At 41.4% G+C, this 17,098-nt stretch overlaps 2 protein-coding genes across 5 annotated transcripts in view; both read left to right on the top strand.

The window, feature by feature from the left end:
• Window positions 1-9,955, top strand: part of SMG1 (SMG1 nonsense mediated mRNA decay associated PI3K related kinase) — a 54,226-nt gene extending 44,271 nt beyond the window's left edge. For all 4 annotated transcript variants that reach the window (XM_015876712.2, XM_015876711.2, XM_015876713.1 and 1 more), the window contains 16 exons: window positions 300-579; window positions 1,329-1,601; window positions 1,715-1,949; window positions 2,220-2,446; window positions 2,776-2,926; window positions 3,017-3,206; window positions 3,445-3,914; window positions 4,546-4,683; window positions 4,923-5,075; window positions 5,399-5,578; window positions 5,798-6,025; window positions 6,461-6,672; window positions 7,179-7,285; window positions 7,666-7,845; window positions 7,948-8,054; window positions 8,700-9,955. In XM_015876712.2, the coding sequence (XP_015732198.1) occupies window positions 300-579; window positions 1,329-1,601; window positions 1,715-1,949; window positions 2,220-2,446; window positions 2,776-2,926; window positions 3,017-3,206; window positions 3,445-3,914; window positions 4,546-4,683; window positions 4,923-5,075; window positions 5,399-5,578; window positions 5,798-6,025; window positions 6,461-6,672; window positions 7,179-7,285; window positions 7,666-7,845; window positions 7,948-8,054; window positions 8,700-8,777 (3,209 nt within the window). In that variant the 3' untranslated portion in view covers window positions 8,778-9,955. The remainder of the gene's footprint in view (window positions 1-299; window positions 580-1,328; window positions 1,602-1,714; window positions 1,950-2,219; window positions 2,447-2,775; window positions 2,927-3,016; window positions 3,207-3,444; window positions 3,915-4,545; window positions 4,684-4,922; window positions 5,076-5,398; window positions 5,579-5,797; window positions 6,026-6,460; window positions 6,673-7,178; window positions 7,286-7,665; window positions 7,846-7,947; window positions 8,055-8,699) is intronic.
• A 1,386-nt stretch (window positions 9,956-11,341) lies between these two features.
• ARL6IP1 (ADP ribosylation factor like GTPase 6 interacting protein 1) lies at window positions 11,342-16,900 on the top strand. Its single transcript, XM_015876715.1, has 6 exons — window positions 11,342-11,473; window positions 13,086-13,219; window positions 14,435-14,554; window positions 15,142-15,259; window positions 15,619-15,703; window positions 15,931-16,900. The coding sequence occupies exons 1-6, from the start codon at window positions 11,438-11,440 to the stop codon at window positions 16,047-16,049; spliced, it is 612 nt and encodes a 203-aa protein (XP_015732201.1). The 5' UTR covers window positions 11,342-11,437; the 3' UTR covers window positions 16,050-16,900.
• The last annotated feature ends 198 nt before the right edge of the window (window positions 16,901-17,098 follow it).

The raw sequence follows: 17,098 nt of genomic DNA, 5'->3' as shown, positions 1-17,098 counted from the left end.
CTTTAAAAGCAAGGTCCTTTATATAATATATCTTTTAAAATTAGGTTATTTAAAGAGTGATTTAGAATACTTCAGAGCTTTTCTTCTGAGCTGCCTGAAGGAGCCTTTCTTTCCATCTTGCCTTAGCTGTGTATGAGATTCTCTTACGTTTAGAATTCGTATTAGTAATTTTTATCTCAGTGTCTTCTTTACTATAGATAAAAGGTAAAACAAACTGAAACCCAAACTATATTAATACTCAATATTTATATGCTTCAGAGACAATTAAAAACTAAGTTTTTACTTATCTGCCTTAAAAGGTCCTCCGAGTTATGTACCAGCAACAGCATTTCTGCAAAACGCAGGCCAGGCACATCTCATCAGTCAATGTGAACAATTGGAAGGGGAGGTTGGTGCTCTTCTCCAGCAGAGAAGATCTGTTCTACGTGGTTGCCTCGAACAATTGCACAACTACGCAACAGTGGCTCTTCAGTATCCGAAAGCTGTGTTTCAGAAGCACCGAATAGAGCAGTGGAAAACTTGGATGGAAGAACTCATCTGTAACATGACAATAGAGCGCTGTCAGGATATCTTTAGGAAGTAAGTTGGCAGAGTAATAGGGTGTTTGAAAAGCTTAATTTTCAGCTACCTTAGGATTTTAATTTTCTGATTAAAAATAAATTATTTTTCTTAATTAAACATAAAGCAAAACAAGATTAAGTTGTAATTTTGGAAGTCTGGAGAAAAGGATTAAAATGTTCTTCTAAAAATACTTTTCTGGAGTTTAATATGTTTACTGTAAAAAAAAAACCACAAAAAACCAAAAAAAACAACACCAGATAACTTTGTCCTGTAAAGAACAAACTAATAGCGATGTGTAGCATTAGGGCTGTGATATTCAGGGAGTTTAAAAATGTTTAGTATTTAAAAAATCACTTAACAAAAAATTACTTTTTTTCTTCCTTAAACCAAATTTCCAAGCAATTATGTTTTTTCAATTCCTTTTTCCTCTGAAATGAGGCTGTTACTTGGCTTACAGGTTCTAGATTGTGTTCAAATGTTTACGTTGAAACCTCTTTCTTTACTGTTCCTTACTGTCTCTTCATTCTTTCCTTTAGAGGACTGTTTGGCCTCTGTCCTTAAACGTAGTTATGAAATATAGTGCATTCTGTGGCTTTATGAAGGAGTCACTTTGATAGCTGTAAACTGCTGTGGTATTTCAGGTTTGATGTGTAGTAGGTGATGTAGGATTTGTTCATGTGTGGAGTATTTTTCCTTCCCGCAGAGCAGAACGTAACATGCTAGAGCTGCAGAAGAGTGACGCTGGTTGTTGTACTTTTGCTTTACAGGTATGAAATGCAGTATGCTCCACAGCCGCCTCCAAGTGTGTGCCAGTTCATAACTGCGACAGAAATGACTCTCCAGCGCTATGCAGCAGATATAAATAACAGACTTATCAGGCAGGTGGAGCGTCTGAAGCAGGAGGCAGTTACTGTACCTGTTTGTGAGGAGCAGCTGAAAGAAATTGAACGCTGCATAAAAGTTTTCCTTCATGAAAACGGGGAGGAGGGCTCATTGAGCTTAGCAAGCGTCATCATCTCTGCTCTTTGTACACTGACGAGGTGAATTTTCTTGTATGCTTTCCTGTTTGAGAACACATAAAGGGGATGTTTGAAGTTACATGGAGAAAGCAATAGCAGGCACATTGTCTAACTAACTGTTGTAATCCATCTAGGCGGAATCTGATGATGGAAGGTGCAGCATCCAGTGCTGGAGAGCAGCTGGTTGATCTGACGTCAAGAGATGGAGCGTGGTTTTTAGAGGAGCTCTGCAGCATGAGTGGGAATGTTACCTGCCTTGTGCAGTTGCTGAAGCAGTGTCACCTTGTACCCCAGGACTTAGATATTCCTAACCCAATTGAAGCATCAGAAGCTGTTCATTTAGCTAATGGAGTATACATCTCACTTCAGGTGATACTTAACTTTATGTTAAATCTTCACTCATCTTCAGATTTCTTGGGTTTCATCTAAGTCATTCTTAATAGCTTCTTGCTTAAAAACAGCTAAGCTGTTTCTTCTGATATTACTGTGATTATTTAGGGTTTAGGGAGAGATTTAGTCTTGGCTTCCTTGACTTTTCTGTGTTGACTGATTTCTGTGGCATGAGTAGGTCTCTGGCAATAAATAACTAAATAGAAATTACCATCTGGCAAACTTATTTTTCTTTTCCCTTTCCTGCAGGAATTGAATTCTAACTTCCGGCAGATTATTTTCCCTGAAGCGCTTCGGTGCTTAATGAAAGGAGAATATACTTTAGAAAGTATGCTCCATGAATTAGATAACCTTATTGAACAAACAACTGATGGAGTTTCTTTGCAAACATTGGTTGAATCTCTTCAGGCCTACTTAAGAAATGCAGCTATGGGACTAGAGGAAGAAACACACACTCATTACATTGATGTTGCAAGGTAAATCGCTTTGTCTTTCTTTTAGGTATGAGAACGAAGACTGCAGAAACGTTTTAGTTTGTCTAAACTTGAGTATTTGAAGTATGGACTTCTTGTGCTCCAGAATACCCTTCAGCAGAGTACAGTGTTCAAAGCATGCATGTTTTATCTCTGGGTGTGCACATCTACATATACATTAAAACAGACAATTATACAGGGAGGGGAGGAACCTGTGGGAAATTCACCTTAGTTGTAATCTCCTGTAGCTGTAGGAGCAATCAGTTTAAGAAAATCCTTTTCCTGTTTAATTTTTATAGACTAAGTAAAAACATGTACTTTATTTCTTTAAGAGTACTTCATGCTCAGTACGGTGAGCTGATTCAGCCGAGGAATGGTTCTGTTGATGAAACTCCCAAAATGTCAGCTGGTCAGATGCTTTTGGTAGCCTTTGATGGAATGTTTGCTCAAGTGGAAACTGCGTTTGGTTTATTGATTGAAAAGGTATGGATTTGTTTTTCTCCAAGTACTCTTTGAGCTTGGCATATGACAGTTCTATAAAACAAAACAAATTATTTCCTTTATGTTGCTCAGCTAAACAAGATGGAAGTACCTGTTGCTTGGCGTAAGATCGACATAATTAGGGAAGCCCGCAGCACTCAGGTCAACTTCTTTGATGATGACAATAATCGTCAAGTTCTGGAGGAAATCTTCTTTTTGAAGAGACTGCAAACAATTAAAGAGTTTTTCAGACTCTGTGGTACCTTTTCTAAAACACTGTCAGGTAAATAAATGTTGCTAAGTGCTCAGTGCCACTTTGCCCGCTGCTCATCCCATTATTTTCTGAGAATGGAGGAAGGTAGTTGCTATTTTTTAATATACCTTGCCAATACGGGAAGTAATCAGAAGTTTTTAAATAAATTCCCATGATCTTCCTCTTTTTGTAAGTCTGATAATATCTTTCTAGATGCATCAGAAGTTTATAACAAAGATGTTTCCTTTTTTCCTTTTTTTCTTTTAAGGAATCAGTTCACTTGATGACCAGAATGCAGTGAACGGACCTGTTCAGATTGTCAACGTAAAAGCCCTTTACAGAAACTCTTGCTTTAGTGAAGATCAAATGGCCAAACCAATCAAGGCTTTTACTGCCGACTTTGTGAGACAGCTTTTAATCGGCCTTCCAAATCAGGCCTTAGGACTGACTTTGTGCAGTTTCATCAGTGCTTTGGGCGTGGATATCATTGCTCAGGTAGAAGCTAAAGACTTCGGAGCAGAAAGCAAAGTTTCTGTGGATGACCTGTGCAAGAAAGCTGTGGAGCACAATATCCAGGTTGGCAAGTTCTCACAGCTGGTCATGAACAGGGCAACAGTACTAGCTAGTTCGTATGATACAGCATGGAAGAAGCATGATCTGGTGCGCAGACTTGAAACCAGTATTTCATCTTGCAAGACCAGTCTTCAGAGAGTGCAGCTGCATATTGCCATGTTCCAAGTAAGACCATGCCTCATGTTTCTTCCAAATTGTGCCTGGGGAAAATGAGCTTTAGCTACTATTTCTGAGCACTGCAGGAAATGTATTATTGAGTGAGCTTTAGGTTATTTCAGTGGATGTTAATCTCTCCTTGCTTTCCTTTTAACGTCATGGAAAAATATAACAGTGCAGATTATGAAAACATTCTGTGTTGGCAATGCTATCACATTCCTTGAACTTCACACCTACTGTATTGCAGTACCAGTAATGTTTACTTTACAGTATGTTGTAGGTTATGGTTAGAAACCTACTAAACTATTTTATAGACCATAAACTAAATTCTGTCTTTAATTCATCGTAAGTGAATTATTTCCAGATATTGATGGGCTTTTCCTTTAGATCAAGGAAATGTGAATACATAGTTTCTAGTAAATTAGTGACTGATCAACACAAAGTTCCAAGTCAGTGAAGTGTAGGTTACAACTACTTACAATTTTTAGTACTCGGTTTAAGTGTGCTGGTATCTCCTTTTGACAGCTACTCTTTTAACCCTTAGTTATAAGGTGTAACAAAGTACTAGAATTGCTGTTTGTGAAGCAAGGTATTTTGTGATGAGTTGCTAACAATCAAGTGTTTGTTTTTTCTCTTAAAGTGGCAGCATGAAGATCTCCTTATCAGTCGTCCACAAGCCATTTCTGTTACTCCTCCACCCCGTTCTGCAATTTTAGCCAACATGAAGAAGAAACTTCATACACTCAGCCAGATTGAGGCTTCAATTGCAACGGTTCAGGTATTATTGTTTCTGAGAAGACTGTTGAGCAGCGTATTGCAATCTGACTATTAATTACCTGCTGCAGTATTACCTGCTACCTCCAGATTTTCTTTTGCTCTCAAAATTTTCTTTATTCCGTGTTAATATATGCACTTAGAAATGTGTCTGCATGTGTTACAGATGCATAATTTCTTCTAAGCTATAGGCTTAATGTGATACTTATTGATCTGTGTATTTTTTCTTCTCCTCCGATGCAGGAGAAACTAGCAGCACTCGAAGCAAGCATTGAGCAGCGTTTGAAGTGGGCAGGAGGGGCTAATCCTGCACTGGCACCAGTCTTGCAAGATTTTGATGCCACTATTGCTGAAAGAAGAAGCCTTGTCCTGAAAGAAAGTCAAAGAGCAAGTCAGGTACTGTACATGTAGGACTGAACTGAGAAATGTTTCACTTGTTATTTCCTACTAGAAATAATGGATTTATGTAGATTTTTTTTTCCTGCTCAGTTTCTAAAAAGCAGGTGTAGATAAACACATACTTGGAATCCCACTTAAAATGCAATAGGATTCAACTAAGGGAGAGTTGCCACAGGGCTGGATTACCCTGAAATTTTACTATTATTATAGTAGAGTGGCTTACTGCTCTATTTAAAATTCTCCCTCTAGTATATGGAACAAATGCAGTTTGTGTAATATGCAGTTTAACTGGAATGTCTTCTTTCTCACTTGATTTTCAGGTTACTTTCCTGTGCAGTAATATCATCCACTTTGAAAGTTTACGTACTAGAACAGCTGAAGCCTTAAATCTTGATGCTGCATTATTTGAACTTCTCAAACGCTGTCAACAAATGTGTTCATTTGCATCACAGTTCAACAGCTCAGTGTCTGAACTGGAGCTTCGTCTGCTTCAGAGAGTGGTGAGTGAAGACCAAAGCAAAATATGTGGCGTTACTGACCTGACATAAACAGAATTTCCAATTTTTCTTCTAAATAATGTCATATGTACCTCCTAATGGGTTGTGTGGAGTTCATTCTATTAGCTGCTACACACTTTGACAATAGCACTGATGCTGTAATTGTGTTTTGTCTCTATGTAGAGCTACAGAACATTTTTTCTGGTGTGTTTTTTTTTTTAGGGCACTGGTCTTGAACATCCTATTGGCAGCTCAGAGTGGCTTCACTCAGCCCACAAGCAGTTGACACAGGAAATTACTACACAGAGAACTGTACAGGCGGAGAGAGAACAGCAGATTGAAACAGTTTGTGAAACTATTCAAAATCTGGTAGATAATATTAAAACTGTGCTCACGGGTCATAATAGACAACTTGGAGATGTCAAGCATCTACTGAAGGCTATGGCAAAGGTATAGCTGAAATCTTATTAAACTTACTGCTCAAAACCTTGTTAGTACAGGTAAAGGAAAATCAATGCTCGTAATGATGTAGTTTTTAAAGTATATCGGAAAAGTGAAATGTGCTCATGCATATGGAGTCCAAAACTTGAATTTCTAGAGATTAAGCAGATCTAGAGTTAGGTTAATCGAGTTCTGATTGAATTAAGCCCCTCATTTGACAGTTAAAATGTTTTCTTTATGTACCATTAAAAATCTTCCTGGCTTTTCATCAGTAAAGCACTTAACCGTTCAAATTTATTTTCTTGAAATAAAACCACTTAAAGTAATCTTTATTTTTAGTCACATGACAAACTGAGGGGCTGAAAAGGCTAAGAAATGCTTTTTGTTGCTGGATTTTGGCAAATGGAATAAACATCTCACCTTTTTTGTATGTGCTTGTTGCAGGATGAAGAAGCAGCTTTGGCAGATGGTGAAGATGTTCCCTATGAAAATAGTGTTAGGCAGTTCTTGGGTGAATATAAATCATGGCAAGATAATATTCAGACAGTTTTGTTTACGTTAGTTCAGGTTATGGGTCAAGTCCGCAATCAGGAACATGTTGAAATGCTGCAAGAAATAACCCCCACCCTGAAAGAGCTAAAAACACAGAGCCAAAGGTAAGAAAGTTGCCTTCTATGAGTTGAAGAATTGGGGCTCTTCAGCCTGGAGAAGAGAAAGCTCCAGGAGGACCTTATAGGGGCCTTCCAGTACCTGAAGGGGGCCTACAGGAAAGCTGGAGAGGGACTTTTTATAAGGGCATGTAGTGACAGGACAAGGGGAAATGGCTTTAAATTGAAGAGGGGAGATTTAGACTAGATGTTAGGAAGAAATTCTTTACTGTGAGGGTGGTGAGACACTGGAACAGGTTGCCCAGCAGGGCTTTGGATGCTTCCTCCCTGGAAGAAGCATTCAAGGCCAGGAGGACTCCCTGCCTTACAGTAGGGTGTTGGAACTAGATGATCTTAAAGATCTCTTCCAACACAAACCATTGCAGTACCTAGTTGGTGGTTGTCTCAAAATGCAGGAATTATTCAGCTAAATATGACTTGCTGTAGGCTTCATTTTGAATTTTTGGTAGCTAAAGTAGTTGGTGAATGCTTATCAATTCCAATATCTTTTCCAGTGTCTACAATAATCTAGTGAGTTTTGCATCACCCTTAGTCACGGATACATCAAATGAATGCTCAAGCCCAACATCAGCTGCTACATACCAGCCAACCTTTGCTGCAGGTAATACTGAGGAAGAAATATTCAAACAGTAGGAATTCATACTAGAGAAAGGATTTTAACTTTCAATAAATTTCAAAGTATTGTCTTTATGAGATGATATAAGCTTCTACATGTTAGTTATTCAACATAAAGTACTGAATGACCATCTGAAAGTAACCCTGGAGATCTGAATTTGCTCAGCAAAAGATCCCATCTGTTCTGAGCCTTGTGTAAACTGTACTTTAATTTCTATTGAAATTACTGTTAAAATTCATGGTGATTTTAGAGTTAATCTTGAATGCATTTGTAGGGTTTCGTGTTCAGAATAATTTGATTACTTCATAGTTCAAAGCAACTAAAATGTCTTTTAAATGCTTCAAACACTTGAATTTTCTTTACAGCTGTACGTAGCAATACGGGGCAGAAAACTCAGCCAGAGGTGATGTCACAGAATGCAAGAAAGCTAATTCAGAAAAATCTTGCCACATCAGCAGATACTCCTCCAAGCACAGTCCCAGGAACTGGCAAAAGTGTTGCCTGTAGTCCCAAGAAAACAGCCAGGGACCCTAAAACAGGAAAAGGTAAATATAGCTGCAAACTGGGCTTTAAAGAACAGCAACTGGAAAAGCCTCAGTTGGTTTCTATGCAGGAATGTGAAACTGAATTTTGTTTTGTGCCTTTAGCTGTGCAGGAAAGGAATTCATATGCAGTTAGTGTGTGGAAACGAGTCAAAGCCAAGTTGGAGGGCCGAGATGTGGATCCCAGCAGGAGAATGTCTGTTGCGGAACAGGTTAGTTGAAAATAGTGAAATACCAGACCTTGCCCTAAACATCTGGTGATAAGCGTGAGTTTTATATGCATGCTGAAGGATGCCTTAAATACTGAAGTCCTGCTGTAAATGGGGAATCCCTATGGAGAGATGCTATTTAAATTCCAACACAAGTGAAGGTAGGCTGTTGTCTTGCATTACTGCACTGATTATCAAGTGAGTTTATTTCCTATATCAGAGTTACGTAGACCCATGAATCAGATGAAATTGCCTTTTGTACATCAGGAAGCTAAAGTCTGTTACACAGCTGTTGGTATCCAGTGAGAACATTGTCTAAAGGACAAAGCTTGTCTGCTCACCGGTGTAACACAGCCATACTTTTCTCCTAGAACCTATCTGTGGACTTGTGAATTTGAGAATGTTGTGACTACGGTCAGGTTAGGGGTTATGAATGAAGTGATGCTTGACTGCTTTATGCCCATCCAGTGCAAATTCCTATGGACAACAGAAAGCTACATGGGATTAAGTTTACAGTGAATACAGTTTCATTTTTGCTTTTTAATGAAGTTTTATATTTGCAGGTGCGAATTAACAGTAAATGCTAAGATTTCTGAAGCACTTTAAAAATCGAGTGTGTTTTAATTACTTGTTTGACCTTTTTAATAGGTTGACTTTGTGATTAAGGAAGCAACTAATCTAGATAACTTGGCTCAGCTGTATGAAGGTTGGACTGCCTGGGTATGAGTAGGGAGAAAGCAGATCGGTCTGGTTCAGCGAGGTCAGACATCCACCAGAATCAACTCGGCCTCAGGCATCGGTAGCCACACCACGGTCGGTGGTGATGCATACTGGGGCTTAATCTGAGGAAACCTAGGAAATCTCGGTGCACTGGGAAGTGAATCCTGCAGGATAGCTGCACTCAGGGATACGCTAAACACAATGGTCTGCAACCCCCAAGGTCAAGGGTGCAAGTTCACCGCTTGAGCAACACGGTTTGTCTTTCTGCTACGGAAGAACTGCAAACGTGGTGGGGGTTAGCTGCAGAAAGAAATCGGGATGCTACAAACCGCAGAGTGATTTGGAACTCAATTCCACCTGACCCTGTGAACAATTCAGGAAACACCGAACCCTGTTCAAAGAAAAACAGAAAAAATGGGGCCACGAAGAAATCACAGCAAGGAAGATTTGATGCATTCAGATTCTTGATACTCTTGTTGCTTGGCAACAGTGCTGGTTGAGTTGACCAGTTAGTGCGGAAAAAGGCTACAAAACGTAAACTTCAGAAATGGACTGAAAGCAAAGAGCTGTACATCAGAAATCCGCTGCATTGGAAGAACTTCTGAGATAGAAGAAAAAGCCTTTGTTCTCTTCTCCCTTTCCTCTTTCCTTTCTTTCCTCTCAGCCTCTCTTCGCTTACACCTCTCTTGGCTTCTTCTTGTAGGCTAGGCGTACTTCCAATATACCTTTTATTTCAATCCTTCTACTTGGCAGTTTAGTCAAATTAACAACTTCAGTTTTGTTTGGTTTAACAACAACAACAAAAACAAGTTTCCAAAAGCACTGAAAATACGGAACGTCGATGATTACCTCTGAGTTGGATGGTCAAAGTGTAATTTTGGTTATGTTAAAAGTCATTTCTGTGATTCTATTATGTACAGTTTCTCAAAATCGTCACTGTGCATTTAAAAGTATTGGATCCTACAGGCATTTGATTTCATGTGCACTTCCCTCTGCTTGCAGTGTACACTTTTCTGTAATTCAAATCGTCCCTCCAACCTCATTCTACTGTGATTGCTGTAGTTTCTTTCGTACGACGTAGCTAAACCGATGTAACCTTTACCTTTTTAAAAACCAGGATAGAGTCTCTAGTAGAGTTTTACATTGTTGATGACAGATAAACAATAAAGTGATGTTCTGGTGGAGGTAGAGTGATACGCTTTTTACTTCACTTTCCTAATACTTTTAGTTCACACTTGTAAATGATAGAGCTTCGGTTCACAGGGGTATGTGTGTAATCCAAGGAACGAAGGACTCCAGTTTTGGTTCAACCAGCTCTGTAAAGATTTAGGCAGAGTAGATTTTGCTTTGCCAAGTTGATTTTACAGGCGGTTGTTCAATAGCGCATCCATAGCGGATCTTTCACCAAGGCTTGTTTTTAACCAGTTTTGCACTGCAAGTGTGATTATGATCAGAAGAGTCTCTCTAAAAATGGCATCTTCTCAGATCTGCTTCTCTGCCAGTTGTCTGAAATCCATCTCATTTCCTTCCTAAAGTGTCCCGCCTCTTGGAAAAGGCAACTTTTCTGCCATTGATTTGCAGTAATTTGGGTACAGCTGCAGGTTCTGATCACTGAAGCAGAAATGCACACTGGTGTCATCAACCGTTTGCATAACTACATATAAAAAGTTTCTCTTTGGTAAACTGCGTTCATTGCACACAGCTGCTGAAAAAGGATAGATGTAGGAAGATCCTTTGTGCCATTTTAGTCTATAAAAGTACACCTTAAAAACAGCATTTTTTTTGGTTTTGATCCAAATTTAAGTACTGAAGGATTTGAGCCAAGCTCATTAGTGGCAAAAGGATCCATTGAATGAATGGGTTTGAAGCAGCTGCCTGAGTAACCATAGGCAGCTCACAGGCTTCATATCTAACAGCACCAGTGCAAATGCATCCCACTGTTGTTGCTCCCCGTGTTACAAGGAGGTGTTTGGATGTCGCAGTGAAGAAAGTCCATAGGCAGAACACGACACATGATGCTGTTGGTCCTTTTTGTTTCCTCCAGTTAAAAACAACCTTACACCCAATGGGTTTGGAGCACCACAGTGTGATCTATGTGCTGTTTGATTTCTTGGAAGCTGGGGGGGGGGTGATGCACTCAACCTGTGGCTCATGTATTATTATTATTATTATTATTATTATTATACCTCTGCCATCCAGAAATGAAACACTTGTGTGGAGATGGGGGTTCTCTTTACTGCTTAATTTAATAAAGTTTTAAAAAGGAAACGTGCGTATTCATAATTTCCTTGTGTGCCAGAACTGCTCGTTTTGGCATAGCTCAACACGGAGGGGGAGGATAAGATAATATAAAATATAAATTAATAGGAAACGAATCAGCTGCGATGACACCGCCCGGCCCTGACAGAACCCGACTGGTAACGCCCCGCGGTGCCGCAGTCGCATTGCGACGGAGGGGAAGGAGGAGTTGCGGACGCCGCACGCTGATTGGCCGCTTGCCTCCGTTCGAATCCCATCAGCCAACCGGCTGCAGCCGGACAGCGGCACGAGCTCTGGGATTGGCCCGGGAGGCGTTTGAGCCGGCCAATCATAACGCAGAGAAGGGGTTGAGGAAGCTCCAGGAGGCGGTGGCGGCGGGTGTGGCCGCGTTGTGAGGGCCGACCAAGATGGCGGAGGGCGACAACAACAGCGTCTACCAGCTGGTCAGTGCGGCGGGGCCGGCGGCAACTCGGGTTGGGGGGGTGTGTGGGGCCTGGAGCCTCCGGACTGCGGGTGGGCAACGAGGAGATGGCGGTTTGTGGGCGCTGGAGGTGCGGGGAGATGGGCCTGCACGGTGCCGGGCCGCCTCGGAGCTGTGGGACCCGGCGGGGCTGCTCTGCGCTGTTGGTCACGGCTGACGTTCAATAGTGACAACAGGGACAACAACAGGCTGCACAGGGAGGTTGTGGATGCCCCGTCCTTGGAGGTGTTCAAGGCCAGGTTGGACGGGGCCATGGGCAACCTGATCTATGGGGTCTCTATGGGGTCTCCTGGGCAACCTGATCTAGTAAATGTGTGTGTTTGATGGCCCTGCCAGGCAGGGGGGTTGGAACTACATGATCCTTGAGGTCCCTTCCAACCTCAATGCTGTGATCTGTGTGTGGAGCAGCACTTGGCTGCGCTGTCACGATGCAGATGGGCAGGATCTGGAGTGAAGGAAGGACATTGCTGGCAGGAGCTGCCCTACAGCTGCCTCTGTGCCTGCCCCAGTGGGAAACAGCTCCGGAGAGTTGGCTTCAGGCTGTGGTTGATAACGCTGTTATATTCCAATATGCTCCCGTTGTGCTTTCTCCTGCTCGTAATGATAAATGCAGACAGAAGTAGTAAAGCAGAACAGAAGGCTATAAAATATCTTCTGGAAAATGTGATTTATTTATTTTTAAACACAAAGATCTGTGTTTGTGATGTAAAATGTATATAATGAGCTGGAAGGGGTTCAGCAGTCTGTCAAACAGCCTTCTATTTCCTACAGTGCTGAACTGTAGCTTTTCAGATAATTTCTGATAGAATCCCAGCAGTAGGCCCTGCTTTGTAATGACAGCTGCACTCAGCTGGCCTTGTTCTAAACCCACTTTTCTGCTGCACACATGCAGGGCTGGGTGTCTTCTAATCCCTGACTGTGTGGGAATGTTGGTTCCATCCATGATTACAATAGTGCTGTAACCTGAGATCCCTCTTCTTTCCTAGGGCTCACTGTTAAGCTATGCTAAATGCAGAACACCTGAGGTGAACTGCTCAGGGATCTGTTGTCAGAGCAGATGGGGCCTCATTACAAAAGAAGCACGGGGGAGGAATAATGCAGGAATAGGAATGTAAGGGCTGCCTGCTCTGTTTCGGACAACTCATGGGAAAGCTTTCTCTTTGTGTTCCGGTGTGATCCGTTTGGTAGCTTCCATGTTACACTTCTGCATTTTTTCATCTGTTTTTCACTTAACAAAAACGAGTGTTGGACAGCAACCAGAGAACCTGAATGTGTTAAGAGTTATGTTTGAAAACACCTGTATTTAAACTATCTCTCGTGTGCCAGGAAAACTGCAACTTTGAAGGGCTAAGCTTTAAAACTTGACTTTTTGCTAAACTGGGGATGGGAGCAGCATAAAGGGAAGATTGGGGCAAAGCACCTCAGTGGAGTCTGCAGGCAGGTATCATTTGGTCTGTAATAATTACTCTGATTTATGACTGAGATCTTTGTGACTCTTCTTTTAGCTGCTGTTGGGGGGACTAATCTGATATTCTGGTTAGAAATAATACCTTCTTCCCCTTTTTTTTCTTTAGGCTGCAGAAACAGCCAGCTTGGAAGAGCAGTTGCAAGGATGGGGAGAAGTGATCTTGATGACTGATAAAGTTCTTCGTTGGGAGAGAGCCTGGTTTCCTCCAGCGCTGATGAGTGTTGTTTCATTTTCTTTCCTGTAAGTTGCTCTGTGCTCTCGTGGTGTGGTTTTTAGGGACAAATTTAGTTGGTTTTGCACAATGTAGAGAAGGGAGCTGAAGGCCGAGAGTAACTTAGAAGTCAGCAGGGTGGGAGGTTGTTGCCCTTCTCTTGGTTAGAGAATACAGTCAGGAGACTTGGATTGGCTGAGGCTTTTGCTTGTGACTGTGTGTAACATTGTAATACTCCTAGTGGCTCTTAGTTGCCACATAGATGTAAGTGCCCACAGCAGCTGTGGAGTTCTAGTTGCTGGTTTTGTGGGACTAAAGAAAAGAGTTGTGAGTGTTGAATAAAGTGAGATAGGAATGATCTCTCTTCTGGCTAATCAAACATTTTGTCATCCTCAGAGCGAGAGTAAAAGACAAATGAAGCTGAAAAGTAATTTGAGAGAAGTAATTATATCTACATTGGTATATTCTGGTGCAGATTTTCTCTGATTGCAGCAGGAAATGTCTTGTGTTGAATAAACTTGAATGTTCAGTGCAGTAGCACTGTGCCAGTTGTGTAGAAGGACTGGCTCTGTGGTGGAGTGTCATCTCTTCACTTTTATTCTTCAGTATTCAAGAAGTTCTGTTAAATGCAAAAAGGTAATGTAGGTCTCAGTGAATGTTAGCAGACCTATGAGATAAGCAGGTTCTTGTCCAGTAACCATACAGCTGTAAATGTAATGTAGAAGTTCACAGCACTGTCCTACTTGGAGGGTTATGACTCCTTGTGTGGAACAGGTTTGGTTGGATGTCACAGGTGAGGCGGTAAATGGGGGCAGCCTGGGGGTGCTGTGATTTACTGCAGAACCAACAGGATGAGCTCTCACCCTTCTTAGTTCTTTTACATGTTCCCTCAGTCTTCCCATGCTCAGTGCTACATTCACTAGACCTCAACTTCTGGATGAGCAGTAATGAACTTTATGATATGCTTGTTGTATTATAGTATTTTCTAGTATGTTTAGAAAGTTGTATTTTGATATCGTCTCATTTCCTTGTAATAATATTGAAGTATTTAAGCTTGAATATTAAATTAAATTAAATCAATTAAAATTATTTTTATAGGCAAGAGGAGCAAATTTGAAGCCAAAAGAAGTTAGGCAAAGAGGGTGGTTCTGTTTGAAGTCCTGTACCAACTGGATACGTGACTAAGTACTGCAAGTATTTAGCAGTCTGAGCATCCAGAAACCATCTCCGTGTTGTTTTTACAGGATGATCTACTACTTGGATCCATCCGTTCTGTCAGGCGTCTCCTGCTTTGTTATGTTCATCTGTTTGGCTGATTATCTCGTTCCTGCTCTTGCTCCCAGAATCTTTGGCTCTAACAAATGGTGAGGAAAGCCTTGAATTAAAATAGCCTGAGTGTAAAGGAATTGGTTTCTATCCAAGCGAATGTCTGAATTGCAAGTGTTAAATGATTCTTGCATAGTCACTGTCATTGTCAGTCTCTGTAGTTTATGAAGTGAGGACACTTCTGAATTATTTTTCTGAAATAAAACTACTACAGCATAATCTTTATTGTTCCTTCTCTTCTAGCAAAGTCAGGTTTTATTTTGAAGGAGTAGGAGCGTGCCAGCAGAAGAACCCAATTAATTGCACTCAGCAGATAAAGGTGAAAGTCAGTGCTTCTCTGGCTTAAATAGGAGTTGCAGTTTTAGAGTCCATTGGAGAGACTCAGCTTACTTAAAAGTTACATAGGTGGTTGTATTATAGTGCTCAGTAAAAAGAATGTACAAAACTGAGTGAGGCAAATGTCAAGATAGGTACATTTTTCCTGCTGGAAAATAGTGTGTGTATATATAGTATATATACATATATAGTATAGTTTCAGATGTGTGTATATATAGTATATATACATATATAGTATAGTTTCAGATGAGAACATTAATTGTTATTCCTGTCTTCTCTTTATTAAAAGGACTACAGAACAGCAGCAAAGATTTCATGAGATTTGCAGCAATTTGGTCAAATCTCGTCGCCGAATTGTTGGATGGTGGAAACGTCTTTTCTCACTGAAGGAAGAGAAGCCTAAAATGGTATTGAGGTCCAGGGGTTCTTTGTATCATTGTAAAATGTCCCTTTGCTTTGTCCAATCAAAGCTTCAGGCGCTGCATGAAGCACAGGTTGTATGGACATGGGGGTAGCATACTGTGAGGGCTATTTCAATGGAGATGAGCTGCTGAACTGTAATAAATTGAATGCTGCATAAATAGTTGAGAACGTACAGGTGTAATCTCTGCAGTGTAAATTCTAACAAGCCTGTGCATTGATATTGCATGTGGAGGGGCCAGTGGGCTGCAGTCTAGTTTTGGACTTTGAAATGTCATTGCATACTGAAGGGAAGGATGAGAGTTTCCTTCAGATCAGTGGTAACTGTTCCCTTTTCTTTTCTCAGTACTTCATGACCATGCTTTGTTCTCTTGCTGTGGTTGCCTGGATTGGACAGCAAGTTCACAACCTCTTTCTGACGTATCTTATTGGTAAGTGTGTAGCATGCCAAACAGATCCAGCTTTGTCAGCTGCCTAAAATGGTACGAGGCTGGTGGGAGTGAGATGGGATTATTTGTGTGGGGATGTTTTGTTTAACATGGGACATTTAGTTGTGTGTTCAGACGGTTGGTGGAGCTTAAGGGAGGCAAAGAACTGCAAGGTGACAAAGATTGTTGAAGAGTTAATAAAGAATTGATTTTTGTGTTTATTTCTCCAGTGAGTTTCTTGTTGCTGTTTCCTGGGCTGAACCAGCATGGGATCATTACAAAGTACGTTGGAATGGCAAAAAGGGAAATAAACAAACTGCTCAAGCACAAGGAGAAGAAAAATGAGTGAAGACTGAACTGCTGTTTGCTCTTGTAAAAGGTTTTCTTGGGAACAGTTTTGTGAATTTATGTATAATTAAGATAATAGAAGTTGTATCGCTCACTGGCTTAACTTTTTTTTAATGGCTCCAACGAATGGAAAATGCCCCTCGAGCACTTGCTATGGGTTTGTCTCTTGCTGTGCAGATTGAGGTTCTGTGTTTGATTTAATGCAAAAGATCTTTGACGTGTGGAGCTTAAATTTCTTCACCAATTTAAGAGGCCTCATAAGTACCCTATGGTAAGAACTTACTGCAGCTGATCACGGTGGTTCTGTACCTGTTAGTGGTTTGTGGTTACAGCAGGTATGATGAAGGCGTTCTGAATGCTTGCACTTCTCAAAGCCTTGTTACTACTGAGTCCTGTGGAAAGGAGCCCATGAACTGACTGAGCGCTGGTGGCTGAGCTGAATCAGAGCTGGTGCAGGAGGTTGGTCCTGTTGTGTCCCTGAATCCCTTTGTTTCTGTGGCTGTACCTGCCGTGCTGGGCTCTGGGTCCATCAGCTTCTAGTTGTTGTAGCTGTAGGACAAAGTGTTGCACTGAGGCTGTGGGGTGGGTTTATGTGTGACCCCCACCCACAGCTCATTGCTCTGTCACGGAGCCCTTTGCTTTATGGCTGTTGTGCTGGGCTGTGCTTATCCATAGTGCTGGATTCGTGCTGTGCTCTTCTATCTCCCTCCTTATTTTTACAAAATAACTTTGTTTCTTTGTAAAGCTCCAACCTGTGTTCACGCATTTTACAATTGTATTGTTTGAAGATGGAGTCTCGGTGTTATTGTAACAGTCCAATAGGAAAATATAGATGATCAGACACTATTGTCATTCTGGTTGTGCTGTGTGTGGCTGGTGCCGGGTCGCGGTTCCGCCGTCGGTTGATTCTCGCGGTTCCCGTTGGCCCCGGGAAGCGTCCTCGTTGCTATGGGAACGCGCGTGGAAGCGTCGCGCCGGAAGTGCGTCACTCTGTTCTCACCAATGGGGATGGCGGAGCTCGGCGCGCGTTGCCTTCCGTATAGGATGCGG

This window comes from Coturnix japonica, chromosome 14, assembly GCF_001577835.2.
Source record: "Coturnix japonica isolate 7356 chromosome 14, Coturnix japonica 2.1, whole genome shotgun sequence".
In the NCBI taxonomy this organism is placed as follows: domain Eukaryota; kingdom Metazoa; phylum Chordata; class Aves; order Galliformes; family Phasianidae; genus Coturnix; species Coturnix japonica.
Note: the sequence above shows the minus strand (reverse complement) of the source record. Positions and strands in the feature narration are given on the sequence as shown.

Excerpts from the sequence above, each read along its gene's own strand:
- ARL6IP1 (XM_015876715.1), top strand. The coding sequence starts at position 11,438 with ATGGCGGAGGGCGACAACAACAGCGTCTACCAGCTG. Across the intron at positions 11,474-13,085 it reads ACAACAGCGTCTACCAGCTG|GCTGCAGAAACAGCCAGCTT; the intron begins GTCAGTGCGGCG and ends TTTTTTCTTTAG. Across the intron at positions 14,555-15,141 it reads ATCTTTGGCTCTAACAAATG|GACTACAGAACAGCAGCAAA; the intron begins GTGAGGAAAGCC and ends CTTTATTAAAAG.